The following is a 24,339-nucleotide window of genomic DNA, read 5'->3' on the forward strand; positions in this document are numbered from 1 at the left end:
ATGTTGGATACTGGATATACTGCAATGTTACAGATTGTTTCCACTCTACTAGTAACCACAGGCTGCTGTATATATCAGAAGGGGAGGAGCTTTCTCTAGGTTGCTATGGTTTGAATATTTCACTTTAGTTTGATGTCAATATATTTTCAAACTTGCATGTTGCTTTTGTGTAATACAGCCAACAATTTCAAAGTAAGTATTAACGTGGATAAGATTCGGTGTCACAGTGATGCTGCAGGTAGTGTTGCTACCAAACAACAGTCTTGGGGTCATGGGTTAAATACTTGCCTTAAGTCACTATCCCCGAGTAGCAAGGTGTTTTCTCTCAGTGTCTTTGTGGGTTTCCTCCAGGTGCTCTGGTTTCCTCCCACTGACCAAACATCTAGGGGGATTGGCTGTGTCAAGTTGCTCCAAATAGTGCAATTGTTCCACTCTTGGTGCTGGAATTTTCTGGAAGTGATGGTCCCAAGACCAAGATGGGATTGGTGTGTCAGGAAGGCCATGTTGTGTAAAGCCTGTTTCAACTCTAGTACGTGGACAGTAGTGATCCATTGTGGTAACCCCTGATATTGGTGACGTTAGAAGGTGAGTGTACACCTTCTCCACATTGTCAGTTGTATAGGCAATGCTTTTCTATGGAAATAGTACAAGCTGACTGTGTGTGTGTGTGCCAAAAGGTTTACAGGTTTTAAAAGTAGCTAGAGTTTATAAGAGGGTTGCGCCACTTTTGGATGTAGAGTAAATATTGACATGGATCGTCTGAGCAATATTTCAAATACAGCATTGCCTCCATTCTAGTTTTAGTCTTGGGTGTGCAGCTTTATACTATACTGCACTGATGCTGCCCAGATTTGTTATTTTCCTAGGTTTAGCTCAAATGCAGGCCACATGGATCTAATGGACAACAGGCCTTCATTTGCTAGTCAAAATATGGCACTGCTCAAAACAAAAAAACACTAAACCCACTCTTAAGTGTAGCACTAATCAGCCACTGTGCCTGTGTTTACCTGAGAGGGTTTAGGCTGGGGCTATTTTCTTGTTCACTGTAATTAGGCTATTTCTTGCTCACAGTGATTATGCATAAAGAGGCCAGGAGCATGCTTTTATTACTCTATTTAAGATGGTGATGTTGATAAGGTCAAGATGAAGAATGTTAAGCAATGCATGGAAATGTATTGTGATAAGAGAGGCTGTTATTTTGGAAGAGAATCAAAAATATTCAGTAATATACACAGTGGTGTAAACTAGTGTTACACGGTAAACCAATACTAGAGAAGTATCTCAATACTTTGTCATTAAAAAACAGCACAATACCCCATATAATGAGTACCGGTACTTTAAGAAGGAGTGTTTTAAAATAAGTGTGGTGTTTCCAATGGGCTTCCTTATATGTTGGGTTTATTGCTCTTCCTGAACTCCTGAACTGAGACCATGTAATTGATTGAGGCATTCAGATTTATTCAAACAGTAAACGGGTCTGAGGTATGACATGGGACTTAAATGTGGCATCTCACTTAACAAATAGATACCAGCAATTTTGTCGACCGCCCTCTGCTTGTAGAGGAAATACATTACTGTTCCTGATGTTTTAGGTTTTTGCCACTGTATCGTTTCAGTATTGGTATCGGGATATGTAGGCAGGTATCGTATCAAAAGTCATAATTTTGGTATCGTGACAACACTAGTGTAAACACTTTAGAGCCATTACAGTCCCCTGGTATGGGGGGGGGGGGTCTTGGCAAGCTATGCCAGACCCCTTATTTACAATAGATACTAATGCGCACAATATGGCCACACATTGTTCTGACACTTCACACCAACTCATTCCAATGGTAATGAATAGTGCCTCATGACTCCAGAGGCTTTATACCCATCTAGCCGATTAAATGGCACTGGGCCTGTTGTTTTTAAGCTTTTCTCTGGAGATTACATAAGTTTGATTGGCATCTGATGAGACTGTAGCCACATTAGAGAGTTTTGCATAAGTGTTTAATAACTACAAACATCTAACGTGGCCTAAACAAATATCTACAGCGCTTGTTAATATATTCATGACAGTTATTTGTAAATATTGTGCTGAGGTTATGACCTAATCCACATAATCAATCATTCAAAATCGTAGCACATACCAATGTCCTCTAACATTCTCTACAGTTCCTTGACCTCAGTCACTGATTTAAAAGTTCAAGACCCCATCATTTACATAAGACACAAACCATTTACATAAGCCCTCATATTCACAAAGAGCAGAAACATAACAAGTTCATATCTGCAGTTTCCGTTCTCAAAGCACTCATACTGGGAAAGGCATGCCCACTCTATTTTAGTCCATCCACTGAGACGGGTGCTTGGGACTTTGTTGATAAGCAGCCAGCATGGCTCTGGTTGCCTTAATCGCCTGAAATGATAAGACACTTTCTGAAGACAGGTAGAAGCGCTGCAGATTCCCTGCTTCAAATTTCAAACACGTTCCACAAGGCACCTTATATATATATATATATATAGGGTGGGCCATTTATATGGATACACCTTTATAAAATGGGAATGGTTGGTGATATTAACTTCCTGTTTGTGGCATATTAGTATATGGGAGGGGGGAACATTTCAAGATGGGTAGTGACCATGGCCATTTTGAAGTCGACCATTTTTAATCCAACTTTTGTTTTTTCAATGGGAAGAGGGTCATGTGACACATCAAACTTATTGGAAATTTCACCACTTATAAAATGTTTTCAAAGTGCTGCCCATTGTGTTGGATTGTCAATGCAACCCTCTTCTCATACTCTTCACACACTGATAGCAACACCACAGGAGAAATGCTAACACAGGCTTCAAAGGATTCAAATATTAGCTTCTAGCTTTTATATTATATTTACATTCAAATGCATTATAACATATTAATTAAACAGTAGTTACATTATGACTTACATTCAAATTTACCTTAGTAAATTTATTACAGTCTGTGTGAACAGGTGGTCTTTTTTCTGTAGTAATTTTTCTCGTTATTCAGTGTCACGAAGCCAAATTCAATTAAAATACACCCTCTTTTTTACTTCTTTCCTTCATTCATTTTTTTCATTCATTGTCAGTAACCACTTCATCACGGTGAGTCCAAAGCCCACCCGGAATCATTGGACACACATGCAAGGCCCTGGACAGGGCACTTGTCCATCACACTACATCACACACTTCATTCACACAACCACAACTAAGGCCAATTTTAAACACTCACCCAATCAATCACATATTCGCTGTGGACAATTTCACACAGACAATCTACCTACCAACTTGAGTTGTTGGACTCTGGGAGGAAACCCAAGCTGACACAGGGAGAGCGCACCAAACACCTCACTGACAGTGACAGGACAGGCACGGATTGAACCCACAACCCCAGGACCATGGAGCTGTGTGCCAGGGACACTACCTGCAGGGCTGTGCCTTCATCTTCTTTCTTTGAAAGATCCAAATCCTTTGAGGGGATTTCTCCATGTCACTGAGCTATACACAGTTTATAGAAAATAACACCACGCTCTTGTTGCCAGTGACAGCAGACTTCTAGAAGTAACAGAAAAAAATAACATAATAGTGAACAGCCGCAGCAGTAGTAAAGCTTTCATACTGACATCGTTTGTCCTCTTCAAATGTGAAGTGGAGGGAATCAGTCATCAGAAATGTCAGCATATTTGCCAATGGAGGCGACACGGCGTAGGAGTTAACAAAGACACATCACATAATCTGACACATCCTGGAGTGTTTCATCAGACCCAGTATATCTCAGCATCAGAGGGATCTTTCTCTACCATCACATACCAAGAAAGTTCACTCATGGGGCAAAACAATGTCAGACTTCCTGAGCAGCCTGGGGTCAATATGAATTTACACACATGTAACTGAAAGGACATTCCCAGTATTCGTACAACGTGTACAGAATATGGTTGACCTTTTATGAATATACAGGTTACAACTGACATGTGCCCAGTGTAAAAACAAATCATCTTCAAGCTTGGCAAGATTCTTCATTCCACAGCAGCGCTCCTGACGAAGTGGATATTGGAAATGGGTGGATGATAAGTGCAAAACTGGACCTTAAGACCACTGTTGTAACTTTGACGGATTATCAACTCTTTTTCTGGCAGTGAATGAAGGGAGTATGTAAACTTAATCAGGGTGATCAAGGGGTATGACGCTGCTCTACAAGACCTTTGATCACCACAATCAGGGTTGGACAGCCGTGTTCTGTGGTGTTGCTCCAAAGATGCTATTTGGTACCTGTTATTTCTAAAACTGTTGAGTGGCCAGTTATTGACTCCAGTTCCTGCCCGACCTTAATGCTTCTTCTGTAGCCTCCCCTGAGAAGCACTCTACTGAATTTGTGGTATGTCGGCAGATTGTTGCTGGAGCTGAGCTGGCCTTGGTGTATCCAGGCAGATGTTTGAGTGGCAATCTGTGAATTAGATTCAGCTCAGTCACAAGCTCTAAATAGTGTTTTGTTTTGTCTTTTTGATCGTACTCACAGTTTTGTAGGTTTCACCAGGGGGAGCATAGTTTATAGGAATCACTGCCAAGAACACCAGCTAGAGATGCTACAAAGAAGCCGCAGTCCCTTGCCAAGATTTACACCCGCACACCGTGGGTTTCGGCGAGGTTCTAAGTCTCAGGAGGTTTCTGCTGGTCAAGATTACAAACCACAGATTCTAGGAATCATACTTTCTTTCTCACACATTCCTGTTTGCAAGCGGGGCTTGCAGAAAGACCCTCTCGGGTGCTTGTCTACAGGATTTGGTGTTGTTGGCGGAAAAAGAAAGGGCTTGCAATGCAGATGTTTTCCATTTCTTCCCAGCAACAAATAGTCTTTGTTTAGGCCTCATCCCCTCAGTAAGTCCAGCTGACGTTCCCCTTGAATATTACCTGCCCTCATTTCCCGAATGATTTGCAGATGCAGCCTTGTGTCTGGAAATTAGCTATGGCTAGATTACCTATGACATCATCCCTGAATTGTAATTCAGTCCATTGTGTCAATGTTGTCTCACCTTGTGGTGCGAAAATACGTTGTAAAGAATTTGTGACATTCCCTCACTCCATTTTAAATTCTCATAGTGTCAAAGGTAAACAGATACACAACACTGGACTCTTTTTGCAAGTGTCAAGGGTTAAGCACAGCAGGGGAAACCAGAAAGACAGAATAACAGAAGAAAAAAAAAACAATGACAATATAATAGCACTAACAATGACAGTAACACAATCTCAATGTGTTTTACGAGACATTTGGGTAATGGAGGGAATAATACAATCAGCTAATTACATAAATGGATGTCTGAGAATGCTCTGCCTGTTGCTTGGTTTATGGTGAGTGTGTGTGGGGAGGCATATGCAAAGAATGTGCAGACGGAACAAGAATAGAATAACTGGAAATAATGTGCATAAGACAGATATGACACTTTATTTAATATAAAAACAATTACAAATCTTAATGTAAGGGATTTTTGAGGTGGAAATGTTAGGATGGTCTGAAGTGCTCATTTTAATCATTTACGCACCTATTCTGGGCATCTTGTTGGAACAGGACATGGAGGAACAAAAACGCCTGTGGATTTCTTCAAATCTGAAATAAAAGGGAAATGTGATTTTCTCTTCATTTCATTTTTATGTTTTCTCTTATTTTAAAGATGACGGTTTTAAGAGCTGTTTATTTGATGGGAACAAGTTTCGTGTCACCTACACTCTTTTGACATTCCCTTTCCTTAAACTGTGTGATTAGGAAAAACACATTTTCAATACTTTGAGTGTGTGAAGAGCAGTCTCTGACTTTGGCTTAGTGCTGTACCTATGTGTAACATCCGACAGTAAGCCGGCCAATAGGAGGAGTCATCCCCTGGAATGGTCTGTGGTTTTTGGTATGTTTGGTCCACCAGTTTTCATCAGAACTGTGATGAAATTTGCATGCAATCATTTGCTGGAAAACTCATAGTCAGAGCCGACTGTTGCTGGCCTCGTTTGCCCCTGGTCAGGTCTGTATTTCAATCCCCGCTTCAGAATGTGTGTTTATGCTTGGCAAGAGATAGAGGAGCCCTCGATGTTGGATGGGTGCAGAGGATACTGCCATTCCACAGCGAGATTTACCAAACAAGTGGAGAAGAATGCACCGTCGATGTAAATATAGCCGCTTCCTCAGAGGACAGGCATGCGAGACAGCTGAGGGACACTAGTGTTGTTTGTTGTGCGCTGTTAACAGACTTACCTCTTGCAATAAAGTGCACTGAACGTGACTAAGCTTATATTTATGCCCATATGGAATGCCGCCAGCGTTATGGCATAGGTTTAATCAAATTATACTCCTCAAATCAATGCCAAGGACGGCACGGTGGTGCAGCAGGTAGTGTCGCAGTCACACAGCTCCAGGGGCCTGGAGGTTGTGGGTTCGATTCCCTCTCCGGGTGACTGTCTGTGAGGAGTTGGTGTGTTCTCCCTGTGTCTGCGTGGGTTTCCTCCGGGTGCTCCGGTTTCCTCCCACAGTCCAAAAACACACGTTGGTAGGTGGATTGGTGACTCAAAATTGTCCGTAGGTGTGAGTGTGTGAGTGAATGTGTGTGTGTCTGTGTTGCCCTGTGAAGGACTGGCGCCCCCTCCAGGGTGTATTCCCGCCTTGCGCCCAATGATTCCAGGTAGGCTCTGGACCCACTGCGACCCTGAACTGGATAAGCGTTACAGATAATGAATGAATGAATGAATGAATGAATGAAATCAATGCCACATAGAGGAAGTGTCAGCTGTAAAGATAAACTTAGCAGTTAGTGTTCTCATCCAAGTGTGTTGAGCTATCCATTGTTGATGTAGCAGTAGTGAGAAATCTCACTTCACAAAATTCAGAGGAGGATCATCACCTGATACACAACTGGACATGACTGAGTTGGGGATGATGTTTCTGGCCAATCACATTTGAGCTCTCTAGACCATGTTGCTTGCAGTTAAATGCACAATGTGTGTGGTATCGTAGCTGTGCCAGTACTTTCTCCACTCATCTCAGTCATCAAAACAATGAAGCCTCCTGTGGGACACAGAACTGGTTTAACATCAAGGCTGTCTCGAAGGGCCAACGTTTACGCTGCTCCTGCCAAGCTGGTAATCATCAGATGGAGTTTACAACTTGAGAATTAAACACACCTCAGACGTGTCTGCTTGGAAAAAGAAGGGAGTTTGGACTGAGCCAAGAACGCACCAGGATCATGATGAATCAATCCATAGACAATAACTTCTGGCCAGATCTCAGTTTTAACCTTAGATGCATGGGCTTATTACATCCTTTGGCCTATAGTTCAGTAATTACATGGGGAAAACAATGCCTCCTGAATTATCACTGAGTTACTACTATTTTCTAACTGTGTAATGGCAGCTTGAATTAGTTCTGGGCATTTAATGCTGGTGTGACTGTTACATAATGGTGGGTGAGAGTGTGAGAATGTGTGATCTGTCCTTGATTCCTTGTACAGTGGTGAATAATTAACACGGACACTCAGTCTTAAATAATGCAGGCCCTCCATTTTCCAATGTCTTCCGTTGCATTTCTAAAGCAGGAATGTTCCAGTCTAAAGCTGTTCTCTATTTTACCTCATGTAACTCCATTCAGGAACAGCGTACACAAAAGTCCATTTTTAGGTCTGCGATTCACTCTGTGCTAACATCTGGATTCCATATTAGCACACATTCTGTGAGAACGCTCATGGGAGCACATACGCCAGCCCGGCAGCTCAAGCTGGAATGCAGCCGTGAATCTGTGTCAGCGCTGGCTTTGCTGTTTCTTCAGTTGGTGGAGAACCAGGATGGCCTACATATGCGGCGGCATATTGCTTTCCTGGACTCTTTTTGAAGTTACTTGGAGAACAGGAAGTCAATCATCTGTAGTGTTTACTGGGGAAAATGAGGGGGCTGCTACATCTGTAAATGTTCTATTCAAATTTGTAGGCCTTTATCTACTTTGTCCAATTCATGGGACTTTTGATGAATAATATGCAGCACTTCCCTGATCCTAGTTGTGATTATTTAAATGTTGCACAATACAGTTGAAATAACAACATCCCATAACATGACAATAAATATAAAGTCTTTTTCTGTTGAAAGTCTTTTTTTTATTGTTGCCTTTTTTGTCGTTTCATGGCATCAATACAAAGAAGCCAGAAGCAGCTTTTGTAACTTTTGGTAAAGTTAGTAAACTGAATGTTTTTGTAATTAATGTTTAATTGCATAAGTATATATGCTATGCATAGCAAAAATTGAAGCTTTCGCAGTCCTTTAATCTCTCTAGAAGTTACCCTAGGATCTAGAGGTTTGTTCAAAATGGCCCCCTATTTTCTACATTACTTACTATGTAGTGCACTAATATAGGGAGCTGAATTCAGAAGGCTAGTGAATGACTACCTCTTGCATGTTTGCTTTACTCGTTAGTGTGTGACAGCAGATTACATCACAAACTCTATAAACATCAAGCCAGTAATCCATTATCACCACTGAGTTTAACTGTACATATGACAAGAGTCTTTCACAAAGTACTATATACGAATAAATATACTGTGTAAAATATATAGGGTTGTTGTGTGTTCTGAACTCTACTTAACTGGGCAAGCTCTGTATTACATTCAGCGTATTACGGGTATCCACTATGAAACAATAGTTTTACAGTGCATCATGGGATTTTTAAAGACAATTTTACAAATTGCAGAATCCCAAAATGGTTTATAGTGAATAAGGCTCTGTTTTTGATACACCCCCAGCTCTCCTGACTATCTTAGAAACAATAGCAACAACTTAGCAACACCTAAGTTATACCCTGAAATATTCGAACAACCACCTAGCAACCACGTTGATCTCAACAGCAACCATGCATTACTACCCTAGGAATCACTTGGAACCACTAGTACTCACTCTGTCTTTAACATTTCTGGAAGCAGTATACAAGTTACACAGTCATGAGTTTGAAATGTGGATAGTTGAAGAGGTTGTGTAAGAAAATAAACTGGACTCCTGGACAGGCTTTGCCCATATTAGTCAGCATTTAATGTGTTGTTCGAAAATAATTCATGACTGAGCTGGACCTCATCTCCCAGTGTGGCATTCCTGACTTCCTCTTCTTCTTTGTTTGTTCATGTGAATTCACTCACATCCACAAATAAATAAACCACAAATTCTCATGAAAACCTATCGAGAGAGAGGGTCAAATTCAAGGCGGGATAGGGAACTTCCTGAGCCTGAGAGACAGGAAATGATGAGTTGTGTGTAGACTGTGCCCTGGGACTGGGTTTATTAGGCCTTTGGGGATGCTCCTTATATCTCCCAGAATAATCAAATAGTTCAACATTGTGTTCATTATGTTCAGTCAATGACCAGCATTTGGTTTTTCTGTTTGGACTTTTATATCTACCATTTACATCAGTCAGTCAAGGCATTAAAGTGACCTCCTTGTTTTTATGTTCTTTTTCCATTTTATCAGCTTTGCTGACCTAGGAGCACTTAGTCCTTGTACAATTACAGACTGTGCTCCACATGTTGCTCTGGATACACAGCGTCTAGGGTTCACTCAGATTGCTATCCTTTATTCAGTGTGTGTGACTGAACTAGAATATGATTGTGCCTTTATTTGAAATGCAATGACTGAAAGAAAAAATATTCATTTTCTTACCTCATTGTGCCATAATTTGATTTATTTTTTTAATAACGATAATCTATGTTAAAAAAAACACAGAACTTTGAATTGAAGTGCTATACTAACTGCTGTCTTTGACAAACAGAATTAAGCACAGGAACAGTGCATCAGCATGGGATGGTCAGGTCATAATCTAAACGTCATGTAAACAGTTCAGTAACTCCTAACCACAATTACTAACATGAAGGTTCTTGTGTTCCAGGAGAAGAGAAAAAGACAAGCAGAGATTGAGGACAAAAGAAGACAGTTAGATGATCTTGTCCTGCAGCTTCAGCATCTCAAGGTAAAACTAAGGCACTTTCAGTTTATTTTACTTAAGTTTCTTAACCTTATTTATTTATGAAAGAAAATATTGTACATTTCACCCCACTACATTTCTTTTTCTATAAATCATTTTCTAAACTGTGATAGGCCAATGTTGTGTTGATCACAGGGGAAAACCCAATCACAGTAAACTGATGCTCATATCACAGACTGCATTTTTTTTTAACAGTTTAACTTGGCAGCTGTGACGATGGCTGTTATGGCAGATCAAGATGCTAAAGGCAAAGGTTCCTCACCAGAGCACTCTTTCTGGAAAAAGAAAATTACTTTTTGGATACTTAAGTATTTTTAAAAACATGTACATCACTACTTTCACTCAAGTAACATTTTTTTCTTAACTTTCATTTTGTATAGAATTAATTTTGACCAGGCGTGTTTCTACTTTGTCTACCTCTGCCTGACAGTAATAATAGATTGTGTCTGGCAGTGCTGATTATCACTGTCAGACTGAATAGTGACAGAATTACAGCTTTGGGTTTGTGCTGAGTGTTGCTGGAATATAATATAAGACTTCTTGGAAAGAAAAATATGATTTTGAAATATGCTGAATGTAATTTACATTCTTGTTCTGTTCTGTTTTCACCCTGTGGTCTACTCCAAATCCTATGGGCATTATAACGTGAAGCCAGTGAATCAATATATTTAGTCCTGATTCTTTACTATACATTCTGAGCGTAGCTCTCACTGTGGTGGGACCCTCAATGGTGCGCAATAGTACCATTAATTACAGAATATATTTGGACCATATTTTATTTGAATTGTGTATTTTTAAGTTGAATTGATTTTATAAATCACATTTCAGCTGCAGGAGTTTATTGATTTTATTTATTTGATTTGATTGGGGGCGGCACGGTGGTGCAGCAGGTAGGTGCCGCAGTCACACAGCTCCAGGGACCTGGAGGTCATGGGTTCGATTCCCGCTCCGGGTGACTGTCTGTGAGGAGTTGGTGTGTTCTCCCTGTGTCCGCGTGGGTTTCCTCCGGGTACTCTGGTTTCCTCCCACAGTCCAAAAACACACGTTGGAAGGTGGATTGGCGACTCAAAAACTGTTCGTAGGTGTAAGTGTATGAGTGAATGTGTGAGTGTGTGTTGCCCTGTGAAGGACTGGCGCCCCCTCCAGGGTGTATTCCTGCCTTGCGCCCAATGATTCCAGGTAGGCTCTGGACCCACCGCGACCCTGAACTGGATAAGGGTTACAGATAATGAATGAATGAATATTCAAGTTGTTTTCAGAAGAAGAGAATGTAATGGATCTTTGAGGTACACAACAGGTCTTTAAGACATCTTTTGTACATCTGAAGGGGTTTGAACACTACCCATTCCTTTACCCAACAACAATGTACCTGTATGGACGTCTATTCCGGACATCAAGGGCAGTGCAAGGGCAGTGTTCATACAGCATAACAACACCTCATAAAAACATTTTTAAACATCTGTGAGGGCTTATGTCAATAGGCACAGTGTCTGAAATGAGGTATAGTGTTGGTAAAAGACTTAGGGTTAGAGTTAACATTACATGAAGGGTTAGGGTTAGGATTAAGGCTGATTTTTCACGCTACGTATTGTTCTGCTCCTAAGAATGGACTTTTTGTCAATAATGTATGATTCCTTCCTGAGACCAGATTGAATGCATGTCTCATTATTGTTGAAAGGGGGGTCATAAAAGTGTCATATAGTGTGAATACCATACTTTAAAGATTTACCATTCTCATTCTGTTTACTGTCATTTCAATTTACCCCCAGCATCAAAATATGACAGATTTCCCACTGATGCTTGTCTTTCTTTAAATAGTCAAGTCAACAAACTTCTCTGCCCTCCAGGGCCTCCATGTTTACAGGGTTTTCACCCAGAGGGGGTTTGCCTCATTAACACAGAATTGCTCTGTGGTGTAATTGCCCTTATTTAATGCTTAATGCGTTTGACCAAAACAAACATGGCCAAGTTTGAAGTGACTCTCAAACAAGTTGTTTGTTCTCAGGCCCTCTTGAGAAAAGACAGCTTTAAGGGAGAAAAAAGCCGCACTTGTTCCCAGAGCCTGGGGCAGATCTGATAAAACTCAGGCCTGGTGAATATTTCTAGAGACCACCTCGGCACATTGGAGCAAAAGGCAAAATAAACAGTGAAGGTTTACTAAGAATACATGAAAGAGGCAGAGCTAGCATACCACAGCTAGCAGCCTTCTGACACCTACGAACCAGGCCAGGAACAAATAAACAGGGAGGAGTGAAGGGATATATACTGGAACAGTCAGGGCCAAGTCTCTCACACACCTTGTAGTATTTGGATCGTTTTACTGGTGGAGAGAGAGTGTTTAATGTAATGATCTCTCTATACTTCCATGATCTGAAAAGTACAAAGCCTTTGGGAAACTAGACTGGATGGTTTATGGAGGATGGATATATTGAATGAAGAGCCAGGCTGGAAAAGAAGAGCAGATCCAGGAAATGAGATATTTATTTAGCAGTGGGTGTTAGCAGTTAGGAGTTTGAAGGGAATTCTGGCTGGAAAACCATTACAGAATTGGACACAGCACAGATTTACTGGGGTCATCTGGAAGCATTGTTTTTTGAATGCAGTGTGGAAAAATAATTGTGACATGAATTTCTAGTCATTGTTATGTGTCAGACCCCTGGTCAAACATCATGTTTTGTTTATGTTCTACACACATTGTTTGTGCAATCATTAAATTCATTGATCAATTCAATGGTTTGCATCCGTCTGAGATCACCAAGCTAAATGCCATTAGCTTTGGATGAGTATTAAACCCCCAGCCTTTGGCTGTGAAGCAGTGGATCTGCATTCTCTGGACAGAGGGAGCACCATCCACTGCTTTGAAAATCATTTTATTACTTGTGTGTAGAGGCCAAAAGCATAGTGCCATGATTAGGAACTGCATCAAGAACATAACACACTTTTCAATTCTGTTAGCAGAGGCCACAAGTTGCTTTATGGGTCCAGTCATCCAGCAGGGTCTTCTTACAGCGAGAGGTCAGGCAATGCTGAAATATCAGATGCTGTGCTCTGCTGGCTGCCACATACCTTTAACAGCTTGGGAAACAGTCAGGAGCATTCCTGTGTCCTGAGGGCTGACCCTCAGCGTGACGGCAGCTGGCTGGTGCAGAGGGGGCTGACAGGCTTTTCACGAGTCCAGCAGTAATACCCCAACACATAAACCCAGCCAGATAACTGGTTTGAACAGTTTGTAGATCTGAGACCCACCTGCCGAGCCAGTGTGGGAGCTGCTGAAAGCTGAAGTAATGGGTTTCTGAATGCGCAGGTCTGGGTCAGAGCAGTGTCAAACTAAACCAACTCAGGTTTGCTTTGGAGATGGAAATGGAAAAATGCAGATGGAAACGGGGAAAAAATGCAATCGAAGTGTTCAAAAATTAAGCATTAGTTTGGATTGTACAGTGCAAAAAATTAAGATGCATGATGGAAATAAAAAACAAGACCATTTATATAAAAAGACTTCATTTATAAAACCTGCCGGCCAAAAGACAATAAAAAAAAAATTTATATACAGGAGGTCCTTGGGTTACGTCAGTCCCGAGTTACGATGTTTTGTGGTTACGACACATCTCCCATTTACTGTATAAAGCCTTGTTTCAACTTAAGTGGTTTTGCATCGTGTTTGGTGTGCGTGGCGCAAGAAAACATGGTTACGCGTCTCGGGACAGAGGAGGATAGGTGTTAGTATAGGATAAGTGCTTACAGTATGTAATTCACATACAGTATGTACGTATGTTCCGACTTACACCGAAAATCGGTTTACGACGCGACGTAGGAACAGATCAACGTCATAAGTCGAGGACCCCCTGTAATTTTACAGTATCTACCCAGTAAACATTTAGCCATTGGTTCAACGTTGAAATAACGTAATGACTGCCGTCTAATCAACGTTCTCTTAAAGTTGAAAATGAAAGTTGAAAAGACGTCCAAAAACAGACATTGAAAAGACGACTATTAGATGTATTTTGGACGTCCATTGACGTTATTAATTGGTCCCGAAATAAATTACTTGTATTGACGTTTAAAATATGTCCTTGATGGACAGACTACTTTTAGACCTATTATGAACGTCCAGGAACGTTCCTTGTTTACTGGGTAAGTAAGGATATAAAGAAATATATCTCTCAGAAGATATTATCATAGCAGACAGTTTGCATGGGTTTCGTGAAGGAGAGCCACCAGAGAATGGAAGTACACTTAGTGACTGTAAAATAATTTCAAATCTAAATGTACAACTATTACGGGCTGTTCATTTTTAAGAACCTGTACCAATTTTTGGAGATTTTGTTGTCCAGACTTGTTCGCATCACACAAATACACATGTCAACATCTTTATATTCTTGCCTCAGGCTGTACCCAACCTGGACTATTCTTGGGATAAAAGGAAAAAATGTCTAATTGTCATCAGTCTTAGTCACTTAATTCAAACAGCTTTGAATACATCTGGAACAACAGGAAGTTCATTGTTGAGGTTGAACTGAGCGGTTAGTCTCAATGGTGAACTGGGACCAGAAGGCAAAATATTTAAAATGTCAAACTAAACATGTGTTTTTCTGTCACCTCTAGTCCAAAGCAACAAGAGAGAGATGGCTTCTACAAGGAACTCCAGCAGGACCTCAAGAGGAGGCTGAAATACGCAAGAAACAGATTGAACAAGATGAGATTCATGTCAAGAAACTAGAAGATATTACTCATAGGTAAGCTTACAGTTATGGTTCCTAAATGGATTCAGCTTGGGCGTGTGCTTCTAGGAATTATTTGAACCACTCAATTGGACAGGGAGGTTGTTACATACTGCTGGGGAAACAGTTTGTATTGTAGTCTATTTAATTACTGAATAATTAGACTTAAACAATGTGTAATAAGCCTTTAACAGTACATTACAAGGAGCATCTATATAGCATTCCTCACAAAAATGTTCATTTGGAGAGAAAACTTGTGCAAGGTTCTTTAAGGAAACAAAATGTCCAGTTTCCATTTCCAAGCATGTATTTCTTTGCACTCTGTAAGGTTAGGCTTTTGTGGCCATGTTAAAATTAAATCTCGGTGCCTCTCGGACAACCGTTGTTGCCAGGATATCTCTTACTTATATAAGATGCTTTAAAAGCTGCTAGCCAAAGTAGTAACATTCTGAGGCTACATATTTCATTTCCTTAAATACCGACCATTTATCAACCACCGTCCAAAAGTTACAGCATTTCCTCTACTCCGAGCTGGGCTCTGTTTTTATGGTTATCTTGGCTTCTAATTAAGAAAGCTTCAAAGACAATTTGCCAACCACTTCATCTGGTCTACAGTAACGTCATTACATTTTGAGTTGCCCCAGATGTGATTGCAGGGTTTCATACATGAAATGTTTTGCAGTGCAGCAGATGTTTTGCTCTTTATGTAATGGCACAGACGTCATGGAGATACCTGTTGTGCTCTCGTAGCTTGACAGTTCATCAAATGCAACTTTTTATATATCAATCATCTCTTCAGAGGCAGCAACAATGGCTTTTTAATAGCGTCCCCAACATTGGAACCGAGTCCAGGAACCAAAATAAATGCCTGGACATGAAAAGAGCACAACAAGGGCGCTGCTGTCTAAAATAAGACTGAGATGGCAGTAACAACTGAGGACTGGGTTTTAGAGTTTGTAAATCAGCACCTTTTTATATTATGATCAACGGTGTGGTCAAAAATGCTGCATAACGGAAATGAGGTGATACTTTATTAATCCCCTTAATAAATGTATTTAACACACAAACACACACTGGCAATATTTGTACACACACATTAGGAGCAGTGGGCAGCCAGCAGCATTTACAGAGCACTCAGGGGTTAGGTACTTTGCTCAAGACAGTTCATCCATGGAGAAGGTGCTGAAAATGGTGCACCATTTTTGGTCTGTCAATCCTGGGCATTGAACCAGTGATCCTTCGGTCTCAAAGCCTGTTTCTCTAGCCTGTAAGCCATGTTAAAAATACATCACATCAAATAGAAAGCTATATTTGGCCAACAATTTCCACAAAAGCCTTCAAAATTATGGATAATATGATAAAAACATAAAACACATTTTCTAAGACAGAGAAACTGGAGCTCCTAACACTTATGAAGGCCCTGCTAGACTTCCTACAGATATGGTTTCTGTCAAACTGTCCACTATGAGGACGCAGCTCCACCCTACACGTCTAAAAGGCGTGGAGCTGTCAAAGATCTGAGCAGAAAAAGGGCGATATTTGTTCTGAAAATACATAAAAACCAACACAGAGGAGTTAAATGCGCTTTACTTTTCTGCTCACATTCTTCTTCACTATGCGAAGTAGCTGAGGCTAAAGCCTAAGTCAGCAGAGGGATGGTAAACAAACAATGCCTAAGCCTTTGATTTGGGAAAATGACTCTCTTTGATAGCTAAGTTGCCCTAATTGGGGCTCATTATATTTGCATGTGTTTTCATTTATGTCCTGGAGGCTTGGCCCACTCTCCAGCAGATGGACGGCTGTGGGGTTTGTATTTCTGAAGGGTTTAAAGCTGCAGGCGTGGGTGAGAGTGATTTATGGTCTCTGTGCTCTGGATGAATTAATCGATTGTATTATTGGGTGGTGTTTTCCATTAATGTGCATTCAACAAGTAGATCCCTCAAGTGCGTCGATTGTGAAAGTGGGCGATTCACATTTTCATCTCCATTCCTGGCACCGTGGATCACATCGATCACATTCATACTTGGCTTTATTGTCTACTATTTCTGGCACATTAACCTCATTGTGTAACAGATAGAATGTAGACTGAGTTCAGTATTTATAGTAAGTCCACCACATGTCCAGTGTCCACTGGTGTTTGGAGCTCTTGATTCGTGCTACTGGGTTTGTCACCACACTTTGCGATCTCACTGCTGCTTCATTCACCATGCAGTGATGTCACACATTGGCAGCAAGACTTTGAAAGGGAGAGGTTTCCTTTCACCTCAGGGTGTTATCTGCTGAAAACATCTGCACTGGGCACATCCACGTCTTTCCCAAGGTGAACAGGAATAGGATGAGATCACACCTAAAAGCAGCAGATGCTGGGTTTCTGGACTGGAGCGACTGGAAAAAGTTTTAGCTGCTCAAAGCTGGACCCACTTGCATGTGTTGAAAAGTGACCTGAGTGTGCACTGTGCAGTTTAAAAGGTAGTGTCACAGTCACACAGCTCCAGGGACCTGGAGGTTGTGGGTTTGAGTCACGCTCCGGGTGACTTTCTGTGAGGAGTGTGGTGTGTTCTCCCTGTGTCCGCGTGGGTTTCCTCCGGGTGCTCCGGTTTCCTCCCACGGTCCAAAAACACACGTTTGTAGGTGGATTGGCGACTTAAAAGTGTTTGTAGGTGTGAGTGTGTGTCACCCTGTGAAGGACTGGCGCCCCCTCCAGGGTTTGTTCCTGCCTTGCGCCCAGTGATTCCAGGTACGCTGTGGACCCACCATGACCCTGAACTGAATAAGCGCTTACAGACAGTGTGCTAGCTCTGCAAAGGAATGGATGGATGGAGTTGTATTTACATATACACTGAGGTCAAAAGCCTTTAATATCAACAGCATAGCACTGTCTGTCTGTTCCAGATCATTTCAGCATGATCATGTCTGTCCTTCAACACTGGACTCTATTCTGGAGAGTGCAGGCCCTCTCGCTTGGTGGTCAGTTAAAAAAGCAAATGTCCTTGGGCTCTTGGCTGGGCTCAGCTCTGAGTGGAGCTGGTATTTTGGTCTGTGGGGCAGAGCTGAACTCTGTGGGCTGGTAGGTAATTGTTCTCTGCTCTAAGAGTAGTAAGTAAGAGCATGGTGATTTCTGCCAGAAAGAGTGAAGGATAAAAATCTCTCTGTGGCACGATTCAGAGGGAGTGGCCTCAGGAGACCTGAAAATAAACGACAAGGCACTGTTCATCCCTGATAAACACACTGAGGTGGAAAAGTGGAGGCTGGCCTTAAAACAGCCTGCTGTTATTTATGAAAGCAGTTCTTGGAGCTTCTTGGAGATTGTTGATCCACCCAAGGAGCCTGGAAGGTTCATAATATGGGCAAACGTCTTAGGTCATCCACCTATTGCATCTACATGAGTTTTATGACACCCCATAATATATCCATTGGCATTAATATGGAGCTGACTCCCTTTTATGGCTATAGACACTTCCACTCTTCTGGAATTCCTGGAGTACCTTTCAGTTCCTCACCGCATCACAGCATGCCACAGTATGTTTCACCATTGCTACATTACATTAAAGACATAGTAGAAAAAGTCTGTTTAGACTTGAACAGGAGGTTGTGTATTGAATGTTTATTGGCGCTCTTACTTTAATGGTGCACAGACTTAAAGCCTGAATGCAGCTGCTTGGCCATGAATACTCATGCCATAAAGCTTCCAGTTCACAGTTTTTGCGCTGATATTAATACCAGAAGAGGTCTGGTTTAATGTCAGCAGAGCTTTTACACCCTGTGCACCTCGGCACTGGACAATCCCTCTCTGTAACTTTACGCTCTCTGCCACCTTATGGCTGAGTTGCTGTGGTTCCTACATGTGTTCACTTTCCAGTAACACAGTTGATTGTGGAATATCTAGGAGGCAAGACATTTTTGTTGCATATGTCTGTCAGCTTTAGAATAGCCATTCTTTAACAAATGTTTATAAAGGTAGACTGCATGGCTAGGTTTTTGGCCACACCTGTGGCAATGGGACTGAATGAAACTCCTGAATTTAATAATTAGGAGGTGTCCCAAAGCTTTTGTCCATATAGTGTAAATTAAGGTCCAGATTGTGACTTTCATTGCCCAATTCCTTCAAAATAAACAAAACACTTATAGTATACCTGCTGCAACAGCATAAAGACACAAACCCTGCAGCGGTTCCTTTCCATCTCAGTACAGTTTTCAACAGAGCAAGATGGGTCTGGTCTATTTATTTATCATAAGACACATCAGAGGTACCAAGCCCACTCTAATGACTTCCAATGATTGGTTCTGCAGGAACAAGATTAATGTAATTTGCCAGAAAAATAATTAAAAACATTGCCCAGGGCACCAACAGCAGAGCTTTAACCTCACATCATGTGAAGATTGAGACTGAAAGGCACACCAGTATGAGTCCATGGGCAAACCATAATATCTCCTAGGAGTAGCCATGACCTAAAGGTTAGAGAGTGGAAATGGGTTGTTGGATCTATCTATCTATTTAGTAAGACAAATGGGGGTGCTGGGAATGAAGGAACTGTGCAGAGGTGCCCTTGAGCAAGTCCAACTATGACCACCAGCCGCTCCTGGGGCACTGGGTATGTAGTTATTTGGACCCCTTAAATTGCAGATAATATCCAGTTTCAATTTAGTACACTGTGTAAACTGCTGTGGGATATCAGTTCCTAATATGGTGTGGCTGTGTGTTTAATGTCACCAGGAGCAGTGAAGCAGTTGTTTAAACAGAGGATGGTTAAAAAAAAATATATTATAACAAACCTTATATCAGTCGTGTACACAAACCATGTTACTCCTGACCACACAGTTTCGGGTTTGGGTTTTCAGGTCGTAAATTAGTCTTGCTGTGTTTTGAAGCTCCTGGGCTGAAGCTCAAGTTTACCACTGTGAAATAAACACGGAATTTGTTTTTGTTTTCCATTTATTTTACTTTAAAGCACTTCCAGTTTAAAATGGTCCAGAGCATGGAGCCAGTATGTTCTGAATGGCTGTGTTTGATGACACAACACACAGATTCCACTGACAGTGACTTGGCTTCAGCTGATGTACATTTGGGGGTCATTTGGCATTTAATCTTATCCAGGCTTCTCTTTCATATTGCCCCATCTTGTGCAGTAAGAGGCATACCAGCCTTCTGGATTAGCCCAGCCTCTCTGCCAGTGATTATTTCTGCCACTCCTGTTAATGAATGTCCTGGACATTACTGGAGTTGGGAAGTGTGCCCGTCCCTTTGTTGCTATGAGAGTGGAGGCTAGCTGTGCTACCCCTGTCCCTGCGGTTACTGCTCTGTGGGTGAAGTGCTAATGATAGCTACTGTCTGCTGGTCTCTGACTGGTTTCTGTCCAGAGACGGAAGACAGTCCACTGATTCAAGACCGGCACCCTTGGATCAGGGACCATAATAGAGTAGATATAGTTTTGTCATTATGTTAAATTGAGTTAAATGTAAACATTAACCATTGCTTCATTGTTGTGAAAATGACTAGTGGTGCCACAATAGTCTCTAGAGTGAGACTAGTTTAAAGACTAAAAAAAGTCCTGTCTGATCATGTATCATGAAGTTTCCAAAGACATTCTGGCTGAGTTTAACCCTTGACTCAGACCATCTGTACATTAAAGGAACTCAGAAGCATTCTCCCACACCCCTCTCCCAGTATTCCAGCTGATGACATCATGTGGAGGAGGCCGTTCCCAGTGCCCACTCTCACTAATCACAGCCAAATGGAACTAATGTCACTGCAGACAGGAAGAGGGAGAAGTAGTTCAGGATGTGAGGCTGGGAATGGATCCTGAATGAGGTCATGGGCCCTCCACAGCCAGATGAGTCCAGCAGAAGATGACACCTTGCCCTCTCGTCCACTGTGGAAAAAGAAAGGGCTGTTCTGGTTAAAGGCCAAGAGTCAAAGAAGGGCATGTAACGCCCACAGTGGGATATGAACTCGGGACCAAGTGGCGGGAATGCTTGGAACTAATGGGCTTTCTCAGTACCACCTCAGAGTAGCTGCATTAATGATGCAGTCAAACATCTGAGGAACACAATTTGTTGTAGGTACTGCGTAGTTGCATGCACAATGCTGTACCCCATGCCATAACCTGACACACATCTCACCAGAAATTTAACTACAGGTCATGAAGACACGAATGTGATTTGTCCATGTTTGGACAAATGCGGATCATTCATTCATTCATTAACTGTAAAGATCTGTAGAGCCTACCTGGAATCCTTGGGCGCAAGGCAGGAATACACCCTGGAGGGGGCGCCAGTCCTTCACACACACACACACACACACTTTAGAGTCGCCAATCCACCTACCAACGTGTTTTTTTGGACTGTGGGAGGAAACCGGAGCACTCGGAGGAAACCCACGCGGACACAGGGAGAACACACCACACTCCTCACAGACAGTCACCCGGAGCGGGAATCAAATCCACAACCTCTAGGTCCTTGGAGTTGTGTGACTGCGACACTAACCTGCTGCGCCACCGTGCCGTCCGAAATGTGGATCATGCTGAGGAGAATTTAAATGAGATAGACCACAAAAACTCCTCTTTGACATACTACAAAGAACTTAAAGGAACACTCTGTATTATTTTCACGTGAAAAATACATATTAAAATCCTTGATGCTTCACTGACCAGTTACAGGAAGAAAAAGGCCTAAGTCATTGCTACTCTGGGCTCAGCATCACAGAAACCAGACTATGTGACCTTTAGAGGAGGGTAAGACACAACCAGCCTCCTTCCACTCCCTCCCCATTCAATTCAGTAAAGTTTTGAATGTTTGAATTACACTAGGGGGAGCCCCAAGATCAAAATAAACTAAAACTTACATATAGTGTTGCTTTAAGGCAACAAGTCTAAAAGTCCAGACCTTGATTCCAGGTTCCAGGCTGGATTTTAAAATGGCTGGCCTGTAGGATACTACAGCTGCAACTGCTAAAGCACCGGACTAGTCAGGTATAGTGTCATACCTGGATTTAAAGACTTCTGCCTTATGAGAAAGAATTGCAAGGAGTGCCGCTTTTTTTCTTGACACTGCATGTAAACTATGTTCTGTAGGAAATAATGTACTACTCCCCATATAGTACACTTCAAACATTATAATACTACTACTACTACACGTTGACAGTGCAGTAAATGTTAGACAGAGAGAGTTGTTGTTCAACATACAATGCGTTTTTTGAGTCTAGAACCAACGTTTTATGACCTACATTATGCACTACATTGGGTGGAGGAAGATATTTGGTACTGAGCCCTAGCAACTCTGCAATAATTTGACCCAAATACATAAATCGGCCGTAAGTTAATGTATACAGTATGTTGTTTAGCTCCGGCTTGACATAAGGACGATACAGCAGTGTACAGGGGGCACGCTGTGCTGTAGGAAGTGCTGCTCTAGCAGTTATTAAAGATAATATACAGCATGTGTCGGGCCTCTGCTGCCTCAGCTCCACACAATCCCAGCCTTCACTAGAGCACAATTAGGCCTTACACAGCCTCTGAAAGAATCGCTCTGTCCCATTTACAGTCAGGGAGAGATACACAAAGTGCTGATTGAGCAATTTCCTTCCCTCGCCTTTATTTTTCAGCCAGTTGTGAATAAGTGATTCAGCAGCTCTCTCGCTCCATGTGGCCGTGGATCTGCTCTCTGGGTCAGCAGCACTGGGGATATGGCCACTCTGGTGGTGCAAGGCTACATCCAGCTTATTCCAGAGAAACTGTAACAAAGCATTTAATTATATGTGGTGCAATATTCTTGCAAACAGATGTGCATGCTTCCAAAAACAACTTGTCACAATGTTATTAAGCCCAGTTCAGTTCATTCATTTATGAATCAAACCCCAGGGCCCTGGAGCTGTGTGGTAGTGACACTACGTAATGTGCAACCATGACATAGTTTATATGTTTATATGTATATATAGTTTAGCTCTATATTTACAGCTGTTAGTGCCATAACAGCAGTTTACAGAAATACAGATCCTAGCCCAGAGTGAGACTCACCAATGTCATCAGTGGTAAAATACATCCTCGGAACATTAGGAAGATCTATGTGAAGAACAAAGCATAAGAAAAAGTACCCATCCTCCTCTAGTCAAACAAAAACAAGAAAAGGAGAATAAATATGAATAAATACTATGAATTAAGAATGATGTTTATCCAGTGGTTGTAAAACAGTGGATGAAGAACAAGAACAAGGCCATCAGTGAGGAATTACTGAGCATGAATAATGCTTCTTATTCAGAATGCAGCTGATCTTGATGCACTAGCATAGATCCACCAGAAGATGGCGCCGGAGAGCTTCTGGTGTTTTAAAGACTACAGCCACAGAAGCAGTGTACAGTGTTTTATACTGAACTAAGAGGTGAAGTATATGGAAATGAAATGAATATGCTTTTCCTACAATTGATTAAAACATGTCTTTATTATTATTATTTTAGTGTAAGTTTGTATCATTAAAACACAGATTACAAAAACCCTCTGTGTTTAAAAAAAAACCCCTTTCAACTTGGGGAAAACAAGTTCAAGGCCGAGACGCTTCCTCTTGGTCCTGTCTGGCCAAACCTCCTCGCCTGTCACTGACACTGTTCTCCCACAAACACTGAGGCTGAAGAGTACCCTGAGAATGATGTAATCTCCAACTTGGAAAAAAAGTATAATGATGTTATAGTTCAAACTTCAAAGAAAATAACAGTGGTCTTATCTGAAATAGACCAATATGTAGAAGCGATCAGCCATAACATGATGACCAGCTCCTCGTTTCCATTGTCTCAGCTTCACTGACCAGTCCGGATCACTCTGTAGTTCTACAATTACAGAGTGTAGCCTGCTTGTTGCTCTGCATACTTTGTTTGCCTCCTTTCACCCTGATCTTCAGTGGCCAGGACACCCACAGGACCACAGCTTTGATTCGGCTGGTGGATCATTCCCAGAGCTGCATTGACACTGACGCAGTGGCGGTGTGTTTGTGTGTGTTGTGCTGGATCAAGTGGATCAGACACATCAGTGCTGCTGGAGTTTTTAAACTCCTCTATGACACTGCTGGACTGAGAACCAGAAAGTGACTTGTGGTCAGCATCCTGTGTCCACCAATGAAGGACTATAGGAGGAGAAATACAAACTGTGCAGCAACAGATGGGCTACTGTCTCTGACTTTACACCTACAAGGTGAACCAACGAGGGAGTGGACAGAGAGTGGACTCGGTTTTTAAAACTCCAGCAGCACTGCTGTGTCTGATCCACTTGTAACAGTACAATACACATTAACACACCACCGTGTCAGCGTCACTGCAGTACTGAGACAAATTAGAGATGCTCCGTGTTTATCAGATGAGCTAGGGTTAGAGAGAATGGGACAGAGCTGAGAGAATGGAGTGTGAATGCAGAAACAAGGAGGTGGTTATAATGTTATGGCTGATTGTGCATCTGAACCATGAAAGGTTCTATTGTTTATAAATCAGTCAGATACGTAAACATGGTGGTCTCACCTTTGTATCACGTGCACATTATCACTGCATTTGGAAGGTGAAGTGTCTGAACTGTGCTATCTCTTGAAAACTCAGTGATTCGTTTGATGTAACCACAGAGACGGTGTAATCCTGTGTAGCTTTAATCCCCTCT

The 24,339-nt window shown here is 41.8% G+C and overlaps 1 protein-coding gene across 1 annotated transcript in view; it reads left to right on the top strand.

Moving 5' to 3' along the window:
* Positions 1-24,339, top strand: part of LOC136674606 (PALM2-AKAP2 fusion protein) — a 108,858-nt gene that overhangs the window by 21,205 nt on the left and 63,314 nt on the right. The window contains exons 3-4 of the mRNA XM_066650680.1: positions 9,897-9,977; positions 14,595-14,725. Of these exons, the coding sequence (XP_066506777.1) occupies positions 9,897-9,977; positions 14,595-14,725 (212 nt within the window). The remainder of the gene's footprint in view (positions 1-9,896; positions 9,978-14,594; positions 14,726-24,339) is intronic.

This window comes from Hoplias malabaricus, chromosome 18, assembly GCF_029633855.1.
Source record: "Hoplias malabaricus isolate fHopMal1 chromosome 18, fHopMal1.hap1, whole genome shotgun sequence".
Taxonomy (NCBI): domain Eukaryota; kingdom Metazoa; phylum Chordata; class Actinopteri; order Characiformes; family Erythrinidae; genus Hoplias; species Hoplias malabaricus.